At 43.3% G+C, this 17852-nt stretch overlaps 1 protein-coding gene across 1 annotated transcript; it reads right to left on the reverse strand.

The window, feature by feature from the left end:
- Nucleotides 1–2670: 2670 nt before the first annotated feature.
- On the reverse strand, nt 2671–17079 carry LOC141129826 (baculoviral IAP repeat-containing protein 5.1-like). Its single transcript, XM_073617890.1, has 4 exons — nt 16920–17079; nt 11650–11759; nt 9151–9268; nt 2671–2914 (listed from the first exon to the last, which is right to left on the reverse strand). Exons 1-4 carry the CDS (start codon nt 17055–17057, stop codon nt 2792–2794), a joined length of 489 nt encoding a protein of 162 aa, XP_073473991.1. The 5' UTR covers nt 17058–17079; the 3' UTR covers nt 2671–2791.
- Between the last annotated feature and the right edge of the window lie 773 nt (nt 17080–17852).

The following is a 17852-nucleotide window of genomic DNA, read 5'->3' on the forward strand; positions in this document are numbered from 1 at the left end:
CTTCGCTGAAGGGCACTGATGGGCAATAATAGGCAGCACTAATAGGTGGCACTGATGATCACTGATAGGTGACACTGATGAGCGGCACTGAAAGGCAGCACTGATAGGTGGCACTGATGGGTACTGATAGGAACACTTATGGGTGGCACTGATAGGGGCACTGATTGATGGCACCGATGGGCAATAATAGGCAGCACTAATAGGTGGCACTGATAACCACTGATAGGCGGCATTGATGTGCAGCACTGATAGATGGCACTGATAGGTAACACTTATGGGTGGCACTGATAGGTGGTGGCAATGATGGGCAGCACTGATAGGGGCACTGATTGACAGCACTGATGGGCAGTGGTAGGTGGCACCGATGGACAGCACTGATGGGCACGAATAGGTGGTACTGATGGGCTGCACTGATAGGGGGTGGCACTGATGGGCAGCACTGATAGGGGTGGCACTTATCATGGGCATTGATGAGTAGCACTGATAGGGGGCAATGATGGGCAGCACTGATTGGTGTCACTGATGGGCACAGACTGGTGTCACTTGCTGGGCACTGCTAGGGCTGCACTGTAATCAGTGCCCTGATTATCTGTACAGTCTCCCCTGTGAGGAGATGCCGCTGATCGGCTCTTCTCTCCTTACATGCTGTCATTTACATGTGATTGGCTGTTATTGGACACAGCTGAACACATGGGTAAAGAGCCGCGTCATCAGCTCTTTACCAAGATCGGGGTCATGCTCTGTGTCATATTTGTCTTGCTTCATAACATCAATAGCCGTTACAAAACCAGGTGGCCATGGATGGTGAGCTGATTCGGTGGTACAATGGGCCACTCGACTGGACTTGCCCCCCAGGCTTAAGGCTGCCAGCCCTCCCCTGATCACCGTGGGATCCAGGTGGCAGCTGGTGCGCACAGGAGAAGTGGGCACCTGCTCCTCCTGGCCTGTGTCCTCTTATCTGTGTGAGGACAGCATCCTCCTCCATGCGCATTGCAGCCCCTGCCATTTTTCAGGAGACCGGAACTGGAAATGACGCGGGGTGCACTGAGGTAATTTCCAGGACTGGGGAAGAAACAATGTCATACCTCCAGACACAAAGAAGATGGCACCCAGCATCTTCAGCTCAAAACTAACTGCATTATCTAATAAACAGACCTCACAAGCCACAGGGAGTGCAGCTGAGACAGTCAGGAAGCTCACAGCCCCCCCCCCCCCCCCCCCCCATGTCCTTCAGCCCCGGCTAGAAGCACCGGCTTCTAGAGGGGAAGCAGACCTACTCAGCGTGTCTCTGAATAAGGACAATTGCTGATAAAACAGGAACATCCAGGATTCCTTTTCCACATGGCACCCACACAGGTGAGGAGACAGGATAATGGCCCCTAAAGTTCTGGGTACACCACTGTACCCAGGGTCCTTCAGTCCTTAGGGGAGCTCTTCCAAATGCTGTCCCCCCCCCCTAAGGAAGTTAAATGGGAAAGGCCCCCCAGGAAGGATAAAAGAATCCTACGGGACCCAAATGCTTCCCAAGCTTATTGCTCTGGCTCCCAGGGGGAGACCACCCGCTCCAGGCCTAAAAAAAAAAAAAAAAAAAAAAAACCACACACAAATACACACTGGGGAGAAACAATCAAAAACTGAGGCACACGGGTTTTAACCTCTGGATTGTGTTTCCTGTCAGGTGGACCAGTCATCTCAGGGTGCCATCCTGGAAGACTACTTGAGAAAGTTATATTATATATCCCAAATTTTTGTATAATGTGAAAGATGTTATGCCGAATAAATGATACCCAAAATGTCATGCTTTAAAATTACACTCCTGGAATGGCACCGAACTTCAGTACTAAAATAATTTCCATAGGCTAATAATTTTTCATATGGTTTAAAAATTCACATGTTATCAGAGTCCGAGGAGGTCTTGTGCTAGAATTATTGTCTCTCCCCCCCCCCCCCCCACAAAAAAAAGTTTGCATCTGCTGGCTCTGGGAGTGACATGACATCGCTTGCAGGGGTCATAAAGATGGCATGGGTCCATAGCCAGCTCTATAGTAAATCACCAGCAGATTCATTCTCTGGCTCCCCTATCGCATGGGTGGGGCGTCCTCTCCCGGCACCTATAAAAGCAATCAAACAGCTGCTATGATGCCTTTTACATTGCAGGAAATCACCAGCTGAAATGAAGGCATCATCCAGATCTCCACTTCAAGTCCCCAACATCATATAATGTCAACCGGGTGGAAGTGGTTAAGATGGTGTTTAAACATCAGTAAATTTACATTCATGTGCAACTGGCCTTAGGTTGCATAATGTGCTGGAACTTTGTTCCACAGAAGCTAGAGACCACTTAATACTTCTCAATATAGTGCATGCTGGGTGTTTGATCATATTCCACCAACACTAAATTTGAAGACAGATATTAATACCAGTTTTCAAACTTTGCACGGAAACAGGTTCAACCATCAACCAGGCTGTTGCAAGTCCAATTTAGAGATTATGGGGGGGGGGAATTTTCCTTTACTTTCTGACTCCATGTTTGTACCAGTAAGGAGATTTTCAAAGAATAAAAAAAAAAAAAAAAAAAAAAAAAAAAAAAAAAAAAGACACACCACACAAAAAGATGAGGGGGAACGTGTTTATTAACATGAACCATTTGGTCAGGGGGATCAAAAGTAAAATTACATTTAAAATACATTTAAAAACACCATACTCTCAGGTATGGACAGTTTACAAACAGAAAAAACTTCAATAAGTTACTGTTAAAACATACAATATATTGGAAAATGCCAATACATTGTTAAAGCAGAAGATCCAGCTCGAGCGAACAGTTATGTTGATTAGCAAAGTATTCCACCAGGCGTCTAGTGGTGGCAGTCATCTCTTCATCAAGGTATTGAGTAACAACACTGGCAAACTTGCGCTGCAAAAAAATAAATAAAAAAAATAAAATAAAAAAAAAAGGCCTCCAAGATGAAATATTGATTTTTTGTCTCAAAAATTCATTGTCAGGCATCAGTGCCCATGTTTCCAAAAACTAAGTGGGTGTTCAGCAAGAGTGTAAGAACAGGATTTCAGTACTGATGGAGCATGACCTAAAGTGGAACTTCACTCCATGACCATTTCATCCTTATGCTTCTAGCATATCATGGTTTTAAAATGTTACATTTCTTTAGTTACTTCCAGGCCTAGGTAAATGCCATACATCCCAGGGGTCTTCAGGAGGGGCTTTAAGCCAAACACACCCTACATTCCTGAGCCAGGGGCAGGTGGATTGCAGAAGTAAATGCTACATGAATCATCTGCTCTTAAGATGGCCATGGCCCAGAAATACTAGGGGGGTGTTTTTTCAAAGCAATTTCTAGGGAAAACCCTAGTTAGACTTACCGGTAACGGTATTTCTACGAGTCTTTCAGGACAGCACCTGGAGAGCGCAGCTCCACCCACTTTCCCAGGAAACACTGCAGTCAGTTTCTTTAAAGACCGGACACTTCCACCATGGCCTCAGTTGTTCATAGAGTACCTCCAGCCATGCTGAAATTAGATAAGCAGAACACAGCAATAACACATCTTACAACCTCAAAACTTAGGGCGGGTCATCGGCGCTGTCCTGAAAGACTCGTAGAAATACCGTTACCGGTAAGTCTAACTAGGGTTTTCTCCCTTCGTCTTTCAGGACAGCACCTGGAGATGATAAAAGAGTACTTACTCTAGGGTGGGACCACCGCCTGCAGGACCTTCCTGCCAAACGACTGTTCCGCTGCTGATAGCAAGTCCAACCTGTAGTGGCGGGTGAAGGTGGAGAAACTTGTCCACGTGGCCGCTTTACAGATCCGACCCGGGGAAGCCCCTGCCCTCTCCGCCCAGGACGTTGCTACTGCCCTTGTTGAATGGGCTACTACCCCCTTAGGGGGCTCTGCTCCTGAAGCTTTATAAGCTTCGCTGATGGCCATTCTGAGCCATCTACCTATGGTGCTTTTGGATGCTCTATACCCCTTCCGTGGACCAGAGAAGAGAACAAAGAGCGAATCTGATCTTCTAAAATCTTTCGTTATCTCTATATAATGTAATAAACACCTTCTCACGTCCAGGGAATGGAAAGACCTCTCCTTAGCACTGGACGGGTTAGGACAAAAGGTAGGGAGAATTATCTCTTGTTCCCTATGAAATGCTGATGCCACCTTTGGCAAGAAACCCGGGTCAGTTTTTAGCACTACCCGGTCTGGAAAAATATAACAAAAGGGTTCTCTTATGGAAAGAGCTTGTAACTCGCTTACTCTCCTAGCTGAAGTTACTGCTACTAACAGGACTATTTTTAACGACCATAGCCTGATTGACGCTTCCTCTGGAGGTTCAAAAGGCCCTTTGATTAGACCCCGCAGAACCACAGACAGGTCCCATCTAGGAAAAAACTTAAAAGGTATTGGCCTAGCTCTGGCCAATGCCTTGAAAAACCTAATAATAAGCGGCTCCCTTGATAACTGCCTCTCAAGAAAAACCGATAATGCAGCTACCTGCACTTTTAGGGTGCTAGCTGCCAACCCCATCTCCATTCCCTCATGGAGAAACTCTAGCACTGAAGCGATTTCCTGTGGCGAAAGTATCCTAATCGCACACCAGCTATTAAATCGTTTCCACGTTTTGAAGTAGATGGCCCTGGTAACCTCCTTACGACTGTTCAGCAGGGTAGAGACCAGTTTATCTGAAAGGCCCTTATTTTTTAACATCTGCTCCTCAGTAACCAACCTGTCAACCTGAGATGCTGGGTATTTGGGTGATGAAGGGGGCCCTGCGTTAGGAGGTCCTTCCGAAGCGGAAGCTCCCAATAAGGTTCCACCGCCATCCCCTGTATTGTTGCGAACCAAGCCCGTTTGGGCCAGAAAGGAGCCACCAGAATCATAGTCGTGTTCTCCAGATAGGGCAGGACTGATACCCCCTCTACTCTGAGTGGGGCCAAGGCCTCCGCCAGGACTTTTGTAAAAATCCTCGGAGAAGATGACAGCCCGAAAGGGAGAGCTCTGAACTGGAGATGAAGGGTATATTCCCCCAGTTTTATCGCAAACCTTAGGTGTTTCTGAGATGTTGACGCTACTGGTACATGCAAGTATGCATCTCTCAGGTCTATGGAAGCCATAAAACATCCCGGGGTCAGGAGATTCTTTACTGAGAATATTGTGTCCATCCTGAACTTCTTGCCCAAGAATAGTATGGTCTGAGATGGAATCAAGTTTGATTTCTCCTCGTTGATTATCCATCCTAGACCTACCAAGTGCATGGCGGAGGAAACACTACAACTGAGGCCATGGTGGAAGTGTCCGGTCTTTAAAGAAACTGACTGCAGTGTTTCCTGGGAAAGTGGGTGGAGCTGCGCTCTCCAGGTGCTGTCCTGAAAGACGAAGGGAGAAAATTTGCTTGAGACATTGATGGACGGTCAAGTTTGCAGTGAATAAAAATTAATCAAAATAGTGTTTTTTGCTTTGTGGTGCTCAGATGCAATTTAGTTCTGCTTTAATGCCAAGCACATTGCATGCAATCACCACTGTTCCCTGCATGAAACAATTGCAATTCAACATTAGATGTCGACCGATATGGGTTTTTCTCTGGCCGATGCCGATATTTAGAAATCGCGGTGGCTGATATGTGATGCCGATTTTTTTTTGGGGCTGATATTAGACCGATTTCCCCCCCCCCCCCCCCTTCATCTCATAAAATCTAACAGTTAGACCCCTTTCACACTGGGGCGTTTTTCAGGCGCTTTTGGGCTAAAAATAGCACCTGTAAAACGGCTCCCCTGCAGTCTCCGTGTGATATCCCAAGTGCTTTCACACTGAGGTGATGCGCTGGCAGGATGTTAAAAAAAAAAAAAAGCCCTGCAAGCAGCATCTTTGGAGCGGTGTATACCACTCCTCCACCACTCCTGTCCATTGAAATGAATGCGCACCACTGCCGAAGCACCTGCAAAGCATTTCAGCAGCAGCGCATTTAACCCCTTCCTCGGCTGCTAGCAGGGCGCTTATAACCCAGCTAGCAGCCGCTAAAATGACGGTAAAGCGCTGTTAAAACTAGCAGCGTTTTACCGTCAACGCATGCCCACTCCTGTGTGAAAGCAGCCTTAAGTGATACAGAAAAATTTTTACATTTAAACATTAAACAAAACAAACCTCCAATTAGTTCACTTGTATGTAGAAATTAGAAAAAAAAATATAATATAATATAATATAATATAATATAATATAATATAATATAATATTTGGGGGTTCTAAGTGATTTTCAAGCAGAAAATACAGGATTTTTACTTGTAAGCAACAAGTGTCAAAAATGATTTAGTCTTTAAATGGTTAAACTGAGAGCTTCTACACAGGGAGCTCAGTTCATTCATAAGTGTAAACATTGTATCCTTCAGGTTTTTTTATCAGATTTGGCAGGCTGCCCAGAGGAGGGGAGAAGTCTCTTCACAGAAGTTTTCAGGCAACTTGTATTGACTTCTATTACAGAAGTCATTTGCAAGTCTATCAGTTATCGGCCTTTTTTATCAGCAGAATCCGCTGATGCCAATTAAGTAAAAAAACACCAAATAATCGGTCGACCTCTACTCAACATCACGCTTCTTGTCCAGTTTGTTACTGGTTGAGGAGCAGTGTTGGCTCACTGCAACTCAAGCAGCCTTAACCTTCCTGGCGGTATGATTGTCAGATTTTTGCGTCTCAAAGCGGTACAATTATTTTGCATAGACATTTGGGGTTTTATATTGTAGGCCTGTAATTCTTAGCAATAACACACTTATATCTGTTCACCAAGAGTCTAGTAGATATCCCGGGTATGATGAAGTTTGTATTTTATAAAATTAATTTCCCCACGATTCACTAGCGCTCAATTCTGCAAGTGTTCTAATTTACTATTGCCGTTTTCTAGCTGGTCTAAAACCACTTTTGATGTAAAGGGATACTTTTTGGTTGCTATGGCAATATATTATTTATTAATATAAAACTGAATGCAGGGCATCGGCCAAAGCACTGAGGACAAAAGGGTTGTGAAATAATTTCAGTAATGTAGTCTGTAAGATTACAGTGTACTATATGCATTATGATTTTTCACTTTATTGAACTTGCCACCGGGCTCCGCCCCCCGTGTGTCACGACGCTTGCAGGGAACGGAGCCCGGCACAGAGAGGCTTCGGGCAGAGGACAGAGCCCACGGACACAGCAGGGGGGGGGGGGGGGGGGGGACATCGCAGGATCCTGGGGACAAGGCAAGTATACTGCACCAGGATCCTGCAATGCAATCGTGTGGCTCGGGGTTACCGCTAATGGTGCTGAAATTTAACCCTGAGCCACTCGGGAAAACCACCAGGGAGGGTAATGTGAACTTGTACTTTGCCAAGACAGGGTAAAGCAACACATTTGCTAATTTTCTCCACTCCCCTTTGTTGCCCTACTGCTCCAATAAGCTGTGAGCAAAAGTAAATACCCTGTACTTCTGTGTATGGGGAGCATGCGACTCTTCCTTTGTTCTGGTGTTATCCTCAGATTGTGACTACAATGTCTTTTTGCTCCAAAGAATGGAACATGGATGGGTGAGTAAAAAAGTGGACAGGAAAGCAGTTAAGTGAACCTGATGATCCTGCATGGGTAAAGAGGTTCACTTCAATTTCCACCACACATCCACCTAGCAGACATTTGATCATTCAAGAACCAGCTTAACAACTTTATTAGATATTTCAGCAGAAGGGTAGAGCAATACAATACATATCAGGTAGCACCCTCAACTACAGTAACAAGGTTAAAAATTGCTTGAGTATGCTCTAGAGCAGCGTTTCTCAACCAGGGTTCCCCCACAACCTAATTCTCATCACAAGCAGATGAACAGTGGATCGCATCCCCACAAAGTGAAGGTAAAAAACTTGCATCACTGCTGTGCGCTGAACCTAGCTGTCCCTCCCCTCATGTCCATCCCAGGTGCCTGTGTGTGACATCACTTGGGAGAGACAGGAGAGGAAGGCAGGTGGGAATCAGAAGCTTCCCTGAGCTACTCTGCATAAGAAAACCATTATGTGCTAATCTCAAGTTTGACCCAGAATTGGAGCATGTGTGAAAAAAAAAAAAGTTTAGGTTTTGATTTTAAAGTGCCTCCGGAAGAAAAGTATGGGTGACCCCTCCTTTAAGAGTGTTAGTTGGTAGACTCATGATCCCGTGGCTTCTGTGCCATCCAAGTCTGTCTTGGAACAAGTATAGAGAAAGAATTCTGACACTCATTTAGGGCCTGTAACTTCAAAGTGTTGAGGCCAGAAGCTAGTATTTTCAAAAGGGACCAGCAATGGCATTCTGCATACCTCAGGTTACAAGTCATTTTACACACTTTGTATTCATAGATTATTATACCAACATGTGCATGAAAGCACACTGCTGATTTGGATAAAATTGGCCAGTTTTAGGTACTGTACATAGTTAAGGATTCACTGATTTATCCAATCTTTGGTATCCTAAACACATAGTTGCAATCTTTCCATTTTTACCTCCAATCGTGTTAAGTTTGACGCAGGTATTTTGCTTTAGTTGACAGCAATGCCAATTCCAAAAAACCTTGTTTGAGGTCTTCAAATTTAACCTCAAGCTGGCTCGCTTTCCTCAGAAACTCCCACTTGCTAGTGTCCCGACTCATAGTACCACCCAACTGCTGGAGCCATTACAGAGAAACAATGGTATTGCAGCACCCTCTCATAGCCTTGTGAAAGAGGCAGAAAAACTATGGTAAGTGAAGAATTTATAGTGGTTCTGGCCCATCAAAAACTAAAGCTTTGGTTAGAGTTGACATTCACATAATGGTCTGCTGATGTGAGTGGAATAGTGGATCAGTCTTGGATCCAATAATGGATATTTAGATGCACTGCTTGGTGTCATGATTGGGTGTATTATGAACTGCTGGTTCAATGGTATGAACCTGAAGACTGGCCATATACAGACCATGCTTACCAAGAATGATGGCAATGAGACCTCTACCCATCAAACCAGTTTACCAGTCATCAAAGTTTGCAACCAAGTAGCACATTCTACTTGTGCCAATAAACCTCTATTCCAATACAAAAGAAAGCCATAACAGTTCTCACAAAAGCCCTACAGTCAAAATTGACACAATTGTATCAGTGTGACATCAAAGTCTTACATAAAAAGTTTTAATCCGAAAAACCTCCAGTCGAAGCAGCTCTTCCATGGTCAGCTCATCAGTGCTTTTTGTGAGTGAGAGAAAGCCACAATTAGTAGATCTTTTTGAATGTTCAACCCTGTAAGAGATGGTATAAAAAAAAAAAAATAAAAAAAAAAGTCAGAATCCTCCAAGATTTGAACAGGCACATTGACAGCCCACATGTCAGGTACAAATATGGACTTCTACAAAAGCAACATGCTCCTAGTCCTATTCCAAAGTACATATTAAAGAGGACCTGTATATTAACAGTTCATAAAATCATTAAATAGTGCCAGGCAGTACTATATAAAATAAACAGGCTATGTTAGACCACAAAATTATATTTCCATTATAAATGAAAAAACAAAAAAAAAACAAAACAAAAAAAGAACAAATAAACTGCATAGCCATAATAATCAGGAAAAGTTAAATTAATGTAAGTGCCCGTTATTCCCTCTCACTTGTGCCATAAATACTATGTGTGACGTCACACCACAAACAGGGCCAATATCTTGCACGAGATATTTCTTATATACCGATGTGCACTTTTGTGAGTTACACATTTTGGGCTTTATTTTTTATAAAAATATTGAATACACAGAACACTACATATTTTTTGAGCTTCCTATATTACAGTATCACAAAAAGTACACCCCTCACATTTTTTGTAAATATTTTGATATCTACATGTGACAACACTGAAGAAATTACACTTTGCTACAATGTAAAGTAGTGAGTGTACAGCTTGTATAACAGTGTAAATTTGCTGTCCCCTCAAAATAACAGCCATTAATGTCTAAACCACTTTCAACAAAAGAGTACACCCCTAAGTGAAAATGTCCAAATCGGGCCTAATTAGCCATTTTCCCTCCCCGGTGTCATGTGAATCGTTAGGGTTACAAGGTCTCAGGTGCGAATGGGGAGAAGGTGTGTTAAATTTGGGGTTGTCGTTCTCTCATACTGGTCACTGTAAGTTCAGCATGGCACCTCATGGCAAAGAACTCTGAGGATCTGAAAAAAAGAATTGTTGCTCTACATAAAGATGGCAAACCTTGATACCCCCAGGTGCTTTGAAACTACATTTCCCATAATGCTCATGCACTCTGCAGTGTAATTGAGCATCATGGGAAATTTAATTCCAAAACATCTGGGGTGCCAAGGTTCACCATCACTGGCCTAGGCTATAAGATTGTCAAAACCCTGAAAGTGACCTGCAGCACAGTGGCCAAGACCATACAGTGGTTTAACAGGACAGGTTCTACTCAAAACAGTCCTCCCCATGGTCAAAGAAGTTGAGTGCACGTGCTCAGTGTCATGTTCAGAGGTTGTCTGAGAAATAGACGTACGAGTACTGCCAGGATTGCCTCAAAAGGCTGAAGTGGTGGGGGTCAGCCTGTCAGTGCTCAGACCATACACCGCACCAAATTGTTCTGCATGGCTGTCATCCCAGAAGGAAGCCCCTTCTAAAGCTGATGCACAAGAAAGCCAGCAGTTTGCTGAAGACAAGCAGACTAAGGACATGGATTACTGAAACCCTTTCCTGTGGCCTGATTTGGGGGGGGCAGGGAGGAGTGTCATGGTCTGGGGCTGCCGGTACTGGGAAGCTACTGTTCATTGAACTATGAATGCCAACATGTACTGTGACACTGTTATACAAGCTGTACACTCACTACTTTACATTGTGGAAAAGTGTAATTTCTTCAGTGTTGTCACATGAAAAAAAAGAATAAAATATTTACAAAATTGTGAGGGATGTACTCACTTTTGGGAGATACTGTACAACCACTGAAGAATGGAGGTGCATCGACAGACATTCATACTGAGCAGAGGGAGGAATAAACACTGCTGGTATTTAACACCCCATTTAAGGAGAAAACACAAGACATGAGTTTTATTGGGTCAAACCATAAGGTGTGTACTGGAATGTTGCTGATGGGTTTTGCACACCGCATGAAGATTACAGTGTTTCACAACACAGAGGGGAAAAAAAAAAAAAAAAAGTTTGGCACGAGTGGGAGAAAATTACATTGATAAATTGAAGAGCTTGATAATTATGCTATGCAGTGTCAATTGGGACTTTCTAATTGAAATAGAATGTGTGGTATAGTATGGGCTCATATAGTACTGAGCAGCACTAAAATGATTTTATTTGTCACATGTGGGAACACACATGCAGCAGTATTTGGACATACAATCACACTTTTGAGACAATCTAGTAGTTGTACCAAAAATTAATCTATATCTATATCTATACACACACTTTCATAATTTTGGTTTAAGTTGTCACCAATTACTCACATCATAGTGATTTTACTGATTTGATAAGTTATTGCCTTTACTGTAAAAAGTGACAAGGCTAGGGTGACCATAATCAACCTTCCAGCCTTTTATAGGTTAGGAAAATGAAAGCCAATACCCGACAGGTTGTACTGAGAATATAATACAATATATAAAAATATGCCTTTAAAATAACCTCACCGAGGGTCATCATCTGGCTCCCAGCCTTCCAACTCTTTAAGACAGAAAAAACAGCAGGCGACATCTGGCTCGTTCTCCGTGGGACAATGTATAAAGCCTGCTTTTGCCATCTATCGGAAAAAAAGAGCAACTAGTCATCTATATGACTATAGACAATATTTTTGGAGCACCAGCGTTATTGGAGCACTTCTGCACTTTACAGATTTATCGGTTTATCTTTCATTGTTGACGTTTTCAGTTCATCATTGCATATTGTTTATTATGGTCATGTAATTCATTTGCACATAGTCACATCCTGCAAGCGCTGTTTAGATTTATTCATATTTTGAGGTCTTCGCACCTTTTGTGACAGCTGCTGCAGCAGCGTTTATTTGTATTTAAATTGTATCTATGTGTTATCAATCCATCAGCATTTTTGTGTGATTTGCACTATATCCTGCAAGTGCTGTTTATATTTTTCATCTACTTGCCTCCTTATCTGCCACACTTACCTCCATTGCAGAGCGCACTGCGGTTGCGTGGCTAAAAGAAAGTTAGTTCCAACGCTGCCGTGCCTACCCAGAAATAAAGGCACCAGGTGACCCTGCCCTATGGTTGTCACCTCATCCCTTTAAACCCGAACACATAAATTATACAGGTTCTCTGGCTGATTAAGGTGGTAATTAAACTCACCTGGTGCCTTATCTGCATTTTATTAGCCTCAGAACCTGTGTAATTCAAAGGTGTTCGGGTTTAAAGGGATGAGGTGGCAACTCTACCCTGCCCTCTCCCCCTGCACTTTGCGGCTGGAAATGCCTCTTCCTGTGCATTGCACATGGCCGAGGGCACTCCCTGACCACCAGAACAATGGCAGCTGTTCAGCCTTACACCGCCACTGTCCTGCAATGCAGGAGGCAATTGGACGGGGCTCTGCACAACCACCAATTACACCTGGCTAGGCTAAAATAAACCTGGGCAGCACAGGCTGTATTTGTGTGAAGGAAAAAAAAAAAAAAAAAAAAAGAAGTTTCATATGGGTACAGTGTCGCAAGACCGTGCAATTTTCACTCGGTGCGACAGCACTGAAAGCTGAAAATTGGTCTGGGTAGGAAGGGGGTGAATGTGCCCTGGATTTAAGTGGTTAAAAGACCAGAGTTTTAGCTAGAAGTAAAGCAATAGTGAACATTGATTCATGAAAGACTGAAGTCATCAAATCTGATTTTTTGAGGTGGCAAGCAAAAACAAAAAAATAGTGTACTTTGATTTTGCAAAAGAGTGACAGCTACACACTAATGTGTAAAGTCATACTCTGGTCTAAGGTTAGTGGTGTACCCCAAGATTTAGTATTGGACCCCCACATAAAGAGGTGCATGAGTGATATAGTGTCTGGGATTAAAAGGCCCATTTTAAAAACTCTTTGCAGATGACACCAAGCTATACAGTAGAACACCACCCTTACAAGAGGTCTGCAACTTCCAAGCCGACCTCAGTGCACTGTTTGATTGGCCAACTATGTGGCAAATGAGGTTTACCATGGAAAAATGTAAAGTTATGCACTTGGGGGCTAAAAGCACTCATGTACAATGTATTCTAGGAGGTGTACAACTGGGGGAAGCAATAGTTAAGGATCTGGGTATACTGGTAGGACATACACCCATAGCTTCCAACTGTCCCCGATTTGAAGCAATGTCCCTCATTTTGGTCTGATCTATATAAAATGCACTTTTTATCTATCAAAAAGTGTTTTCCAGCACTAAACCTTTCATCTGATTTCTAAATCGCTGTGTTTGTAAATTCCAAAAGCCAATATAAAGGAATAGTAGTGGGGGAAAAAAAAAAAACCCACACTTGTGGGTTTAACCAATCTTGTTTTTTGTACAATTCTCCTTTGATGGGGCGTGGCAAGGGGTGTGTCCTATGCCTGCATACTTTTGCTGATAGAGGTCTCTCATTCCCATCTCAAAAAGTTGGGAGGTATGTACACGTAGTAGCATGCAATGCCAAGCTGCTGTTCCAAAACTGGCAAATTTTTTTGTATTAAGGTATAGACTCCAGAGATATTTTGCCCCTGTACAAATATAGGCCTCATCTGGAATATGCAGTTCTATTTAGGGCACCACTTCACAAAAAGGACATTGAGAACTGGATAGAGTGCAGAAAACTGCAACCAAAATCGAGACATGGAAAAGCTAAGCTAGGAGGAAAGATTAGAGGAATTTAATTTATTGAGGCTTGGTTCATATATGTGCAAACTGAATGCGGTTTTCAAAACCAGTCTTCCTGCTTTGATTGCTGAGCCACAACCAAGAGTCTCAGACACAAACCCCAGCACAAAAAAAAAAAGTTCCATTACAAATGGTTTTGCACAAATTGTGGAAGAGTGTTTTGTACAGAGGGCAAGGGTCAGCCAATCTAGATGGCCGAATTCCAGCATAGAGAAGCAGCTAGGCATAAGATCCAGCACTGAATAGGGACCGACTTTACACATTTTGTTAACTGAGCCTGGGATTACTTGTTGGGGTCTCTTTGCTGGATTCTTCACCACTCAGAGTGCAAAAAGGTTAAAGTACCCCTCCCCCCCTGGGCAGTGAACTACATGCCCTTCTTGGCCCCCCCCGCAACACACCTATGGCAACCACGCCTGCCCACCCCATGTGGTTTCCCCATTTTCTTCCCATCTTGCTGAATTCTTACATGGGGAAGTGGAGGTGAGGCAATCCTTAGCTTAAATTGCAATTAGCGCGCTGTCTTCACCCATGTACAAAAAACATTGAAATAACATGGCTGAGTATTCAAAATTTACTGATAAACCAATTTTTTTTATCTCAAAAGCATACAATCAAGTGTATAATGCAAAAAATTGCTTAACGCGATGATTTTAAAATGACTAGTGCAAACAAATATAGCAAAAAAGTTTGTGTATAAAACCACCATGCCCACAAAGAATGTCCATCTGCTTTACACAGTAGTGTCTTCGTGCTGTATTACTTGAAAGTGCTCATGCACCACCATGGTGCATGCTGGGAGTTGTAGCCACTAACCCTCTGCAGCTCTCTCGATCTCCCCGGCCTTGGTGATGAGCCCCCTCAAAGCAGTACTCCACCACTGGCACCTGAGATTCATAGATAGCAGGGTGAGGATCCGGCTCCGCATGGTCGGGGCCTCCGCCACTACAATACTCTTGGGCCTCCTGCGTCCACCATCAGGTCACCAAGACCACTGCTCTATGGTGGACAGAGTAAGGGGGGGGGGGGGGGCAGGGTGGTGCTCTGTTTGTGGGGCAGAGTCAGGAGGCTGTTTGTTTATGCACAAGATGCTTGACAAAAAGGTGCACGACACCTGAAACACATTGGCCCACCTATCCGACATCAGAGGCTGAATTTGACAGCTGTACTCATTGCAGCCGTACCCCTGTCGGCTTGCCCACCAATCCCTGGCTGTGCTGGATGTGACATTACACTGCTGCAGTTCCTACTCTGCTGCTAGCATATAATGGAATAATGTGGGACAAGGCACCGGGACAAAGGTGAAAATGTGTGACAGTCCCACCCAATCCAGGACTGTTGGGAGGTATGCATGTGAACCCGGTCCTCAGTCTTGAGATAGAGATTAAAGGATAAGTTCACCTTTGTTCCTAAATCCCAGCCCCACTATGTACCAATACAGCATTAATGTACTTTGCAAAAATATCACAGCTTTCCATGAAATCTACAGACACTCACTTCACTTGTCCTCATCGATGTTTCCAAACTTATCCATTAGTAATGTCTTACTTGCTGGACAGACTAGGAGGTCATGACACAGGAAGGCGTTGACCAGCAGACCTCATTAGCACACACCCTGCATCATATACCCTCCCATTCCCAGCTGCATGTTTTTTAAATTAAATGCAATCAGCTTTCACCCTTCTCACTAAATACACAGATTGCATAGTGTATGGCCATCTTTATGCAAGTACATAGGTGGGAGTGGATAGAAACACTCAGATATCAAGCCCCGTTCACATCTCTGCATAGCGGGAACACACATTTTCACTCCATAGCATAGCACAGCCCACCAACCTGAATAGGCTTCCCTGCACACAGCAATCGCCCCAAAGAAGCTTCAGATTTTTTTTTTTTTTTTTTTTTTTTTTAAGAGCGGAGATTGGTGCGTTTTTTTACTGTGATTTTGGTAGCATTCTGAAATGCAAAGATGTGAATGTAGCCTCGTTCTTGTGTTAACACACCAATTTCACTTTCAGTCCCCATTCTCATCTAGCATAGTAGGAGCGCACATTTTGTGGCTCGTTTTTCAGTGACACTCATAGGGCAGCCCGTTGATTTCAATTGGCTGCATCACATGAGGCTTGTGACATTTTGGCGATGTGGGTTGCATGTATTTTACTGTGCATTTTGTAGCATTTGACACTCGTTTTTGCACATGGCAAAATGTGCGTTTGCTTCTGCGTTTGGCATGCCATTAACAATTAATGGCACTGAAAGCAACTAGTAATTTTAGGTGTATAAAGAGGACCATACACTATAAAATTTGATTGTACAATCTCCTTTAGATCTACCATCAACTATGTAGTGCAAGGGCCTACCTGATTGGACACGGGGTGATTGGCTAGATAGGCATTTCCTTCTATTATAAAATTGTGAATCTAAAAAGGAGATTGTACAATCAGATATAGTGAACGGCCACCTTCATACACCTAAAATTACTAGTTGCTTTCAGTGCCAGTAATTGTTAACGGCACACTAAAGAGAAGCAAACACATTTTACCATGTGAAAAAACGAGTGGCAAATGCTGCAAAACGGGAAAAAAAAAAAAAAAAAAAAAACACACCATGCATCCCACAAAACGCCAAAATATCCCAAAAGCCACATGTAGTGCAGCCAATTGAAAACAGGCTGTCTTATGCATGTCACAGGAAAAATGAGTCACAAAAGCTGCGGTCCCACTATGCTAGATGTGAATGGGGCCTGAAAGTGAAAAACGCAAAAAGATCCACAAAAAAAAAAAGCCATCCTCATCAGAAGAAGACAGTGATTATTGCTTTATGCTATAGCAGCCATTAGCAATAATTGCAAGTTAATCTGGCAGGCTGGTTATACCCAAGTTGATCAATCAAATTGGTACATGCAGCCAGCCTATTACACAGTTCAAATCTCAACCGGTTCCTGCTGAAGCAGCTTATATTCATACCATCTATGGCCAGCCTAGGACAAAGCTGTGTATATTTCAGTCATCATCTCAGGGGCAAACAAAAGCTTTCCCACCCCATGCAATTAGACTACATACTCACATTTTCAGGTGTGCATTTGCAGTTTTCAGTAAAGGGCCAATCAGCAAATGTGTCAAACCTATTCTTATAATCATACATAGTCCTAAAGCTCTGCAGACACTGGATGGTTGCACTGACTCTGTTGTTAGCCACATGCATGATGCTAGTCCAAAACTACTCCAAACATCCTCCCCACGCATCTATATGTGCTCAGGTAATGATGTCTACAGGCCACACCTTATAATCACCAGCTGAGGATTAACCCTGGGGAGAACCCACGGAACACTGATTATGGGCTTAAGCCCTGGTTCACATTGATGTGATTTGGCACTGCAATAATTCTATAAGCCATTTTTTAAAGTTTTGCATAGTGGGAGGAAATGAATAAATCCTTATCAGCCTTTTTTTTTTTTTTGCTGTCTGTGCAATGTGTGGTTGGGGTAGAAAGTGATGGGAAATCCAAAATTCCTCAGAACCCGAAGATGAGGAGAAATAGGGAACTATTATTCTAATGCTGCATGCACACGGTCGGAATTTCCGTAAAAAAAAAAAAGTGTAATGGCAGCTTTTGGTCGGATATTCCGGCCGTGTGTATGCTTCATCCAACTTCTGTCTGAATTTCCGCCAACAAAAGATTGAGAGCTGGTTCTCTATTTTTCCGATGGAAAAAGTTCTTGACTGAGATTCTGTTCGTCTGTATGCAATTCTAACACACAAAAAACCATGCATGCTCGGAAACAATTCGAGGCATGCTCGGAAGCATTGAACTTCATTTTCTCGGCTCGTCATGGTGTTGTACGTCATCGCCTTTTTGACGGTTGAAAGTTCAGAGAACTTTTGTGTGACTGTGTGTGTGCAAGGCAAGCTTGTATGGGGCATTAGGCTTCTTTCACTGCTTACTGCCCGCTAAAAAGCGATTTGCTGTGGATTGCTTTTCAGGGGGTGGTATATCGG

Source organism: Aquarana catesbeiana, linkage group LG02 (genome assembly GCF_042186555.1).
Source record: "Aquarana catesbeiana isolate 2022-GZ linkage group LG02, ASM4218655v1, whole genome shotgun sequence".
Classification (NCBI taxonomy): Eukaryota; Metazoa; Chordata; class Amphibia; order Anura; family Ranidae; genus Aquarana; species Aquarana catesbeiana.

Bases quoted from the DNA above. Each gene is read 5' to 3' on its own strand.
- LOC141129826 (XM_073617890.1), bottom strand. From the start codon at position 17,057: ATGCATGTGGCTAACAACAGAGTCAGTGCAACCATCCAGTGTCTGCAG. The intron at 11,760-16,919 runs GTGAGTATGTAG...TTTTTCCGATAG, and splicing joins GCAAATGCACACCTGAAAAT to ATGGCAAAAGCAGGCTTTAT. The intron at 9,269-11,649 runs GTGAGGTTATTT...CATCTCTTACAG, and splicing joins GAGCCAGATGATGACCCTCG to GGTTGAACATTCAAAAAGAT.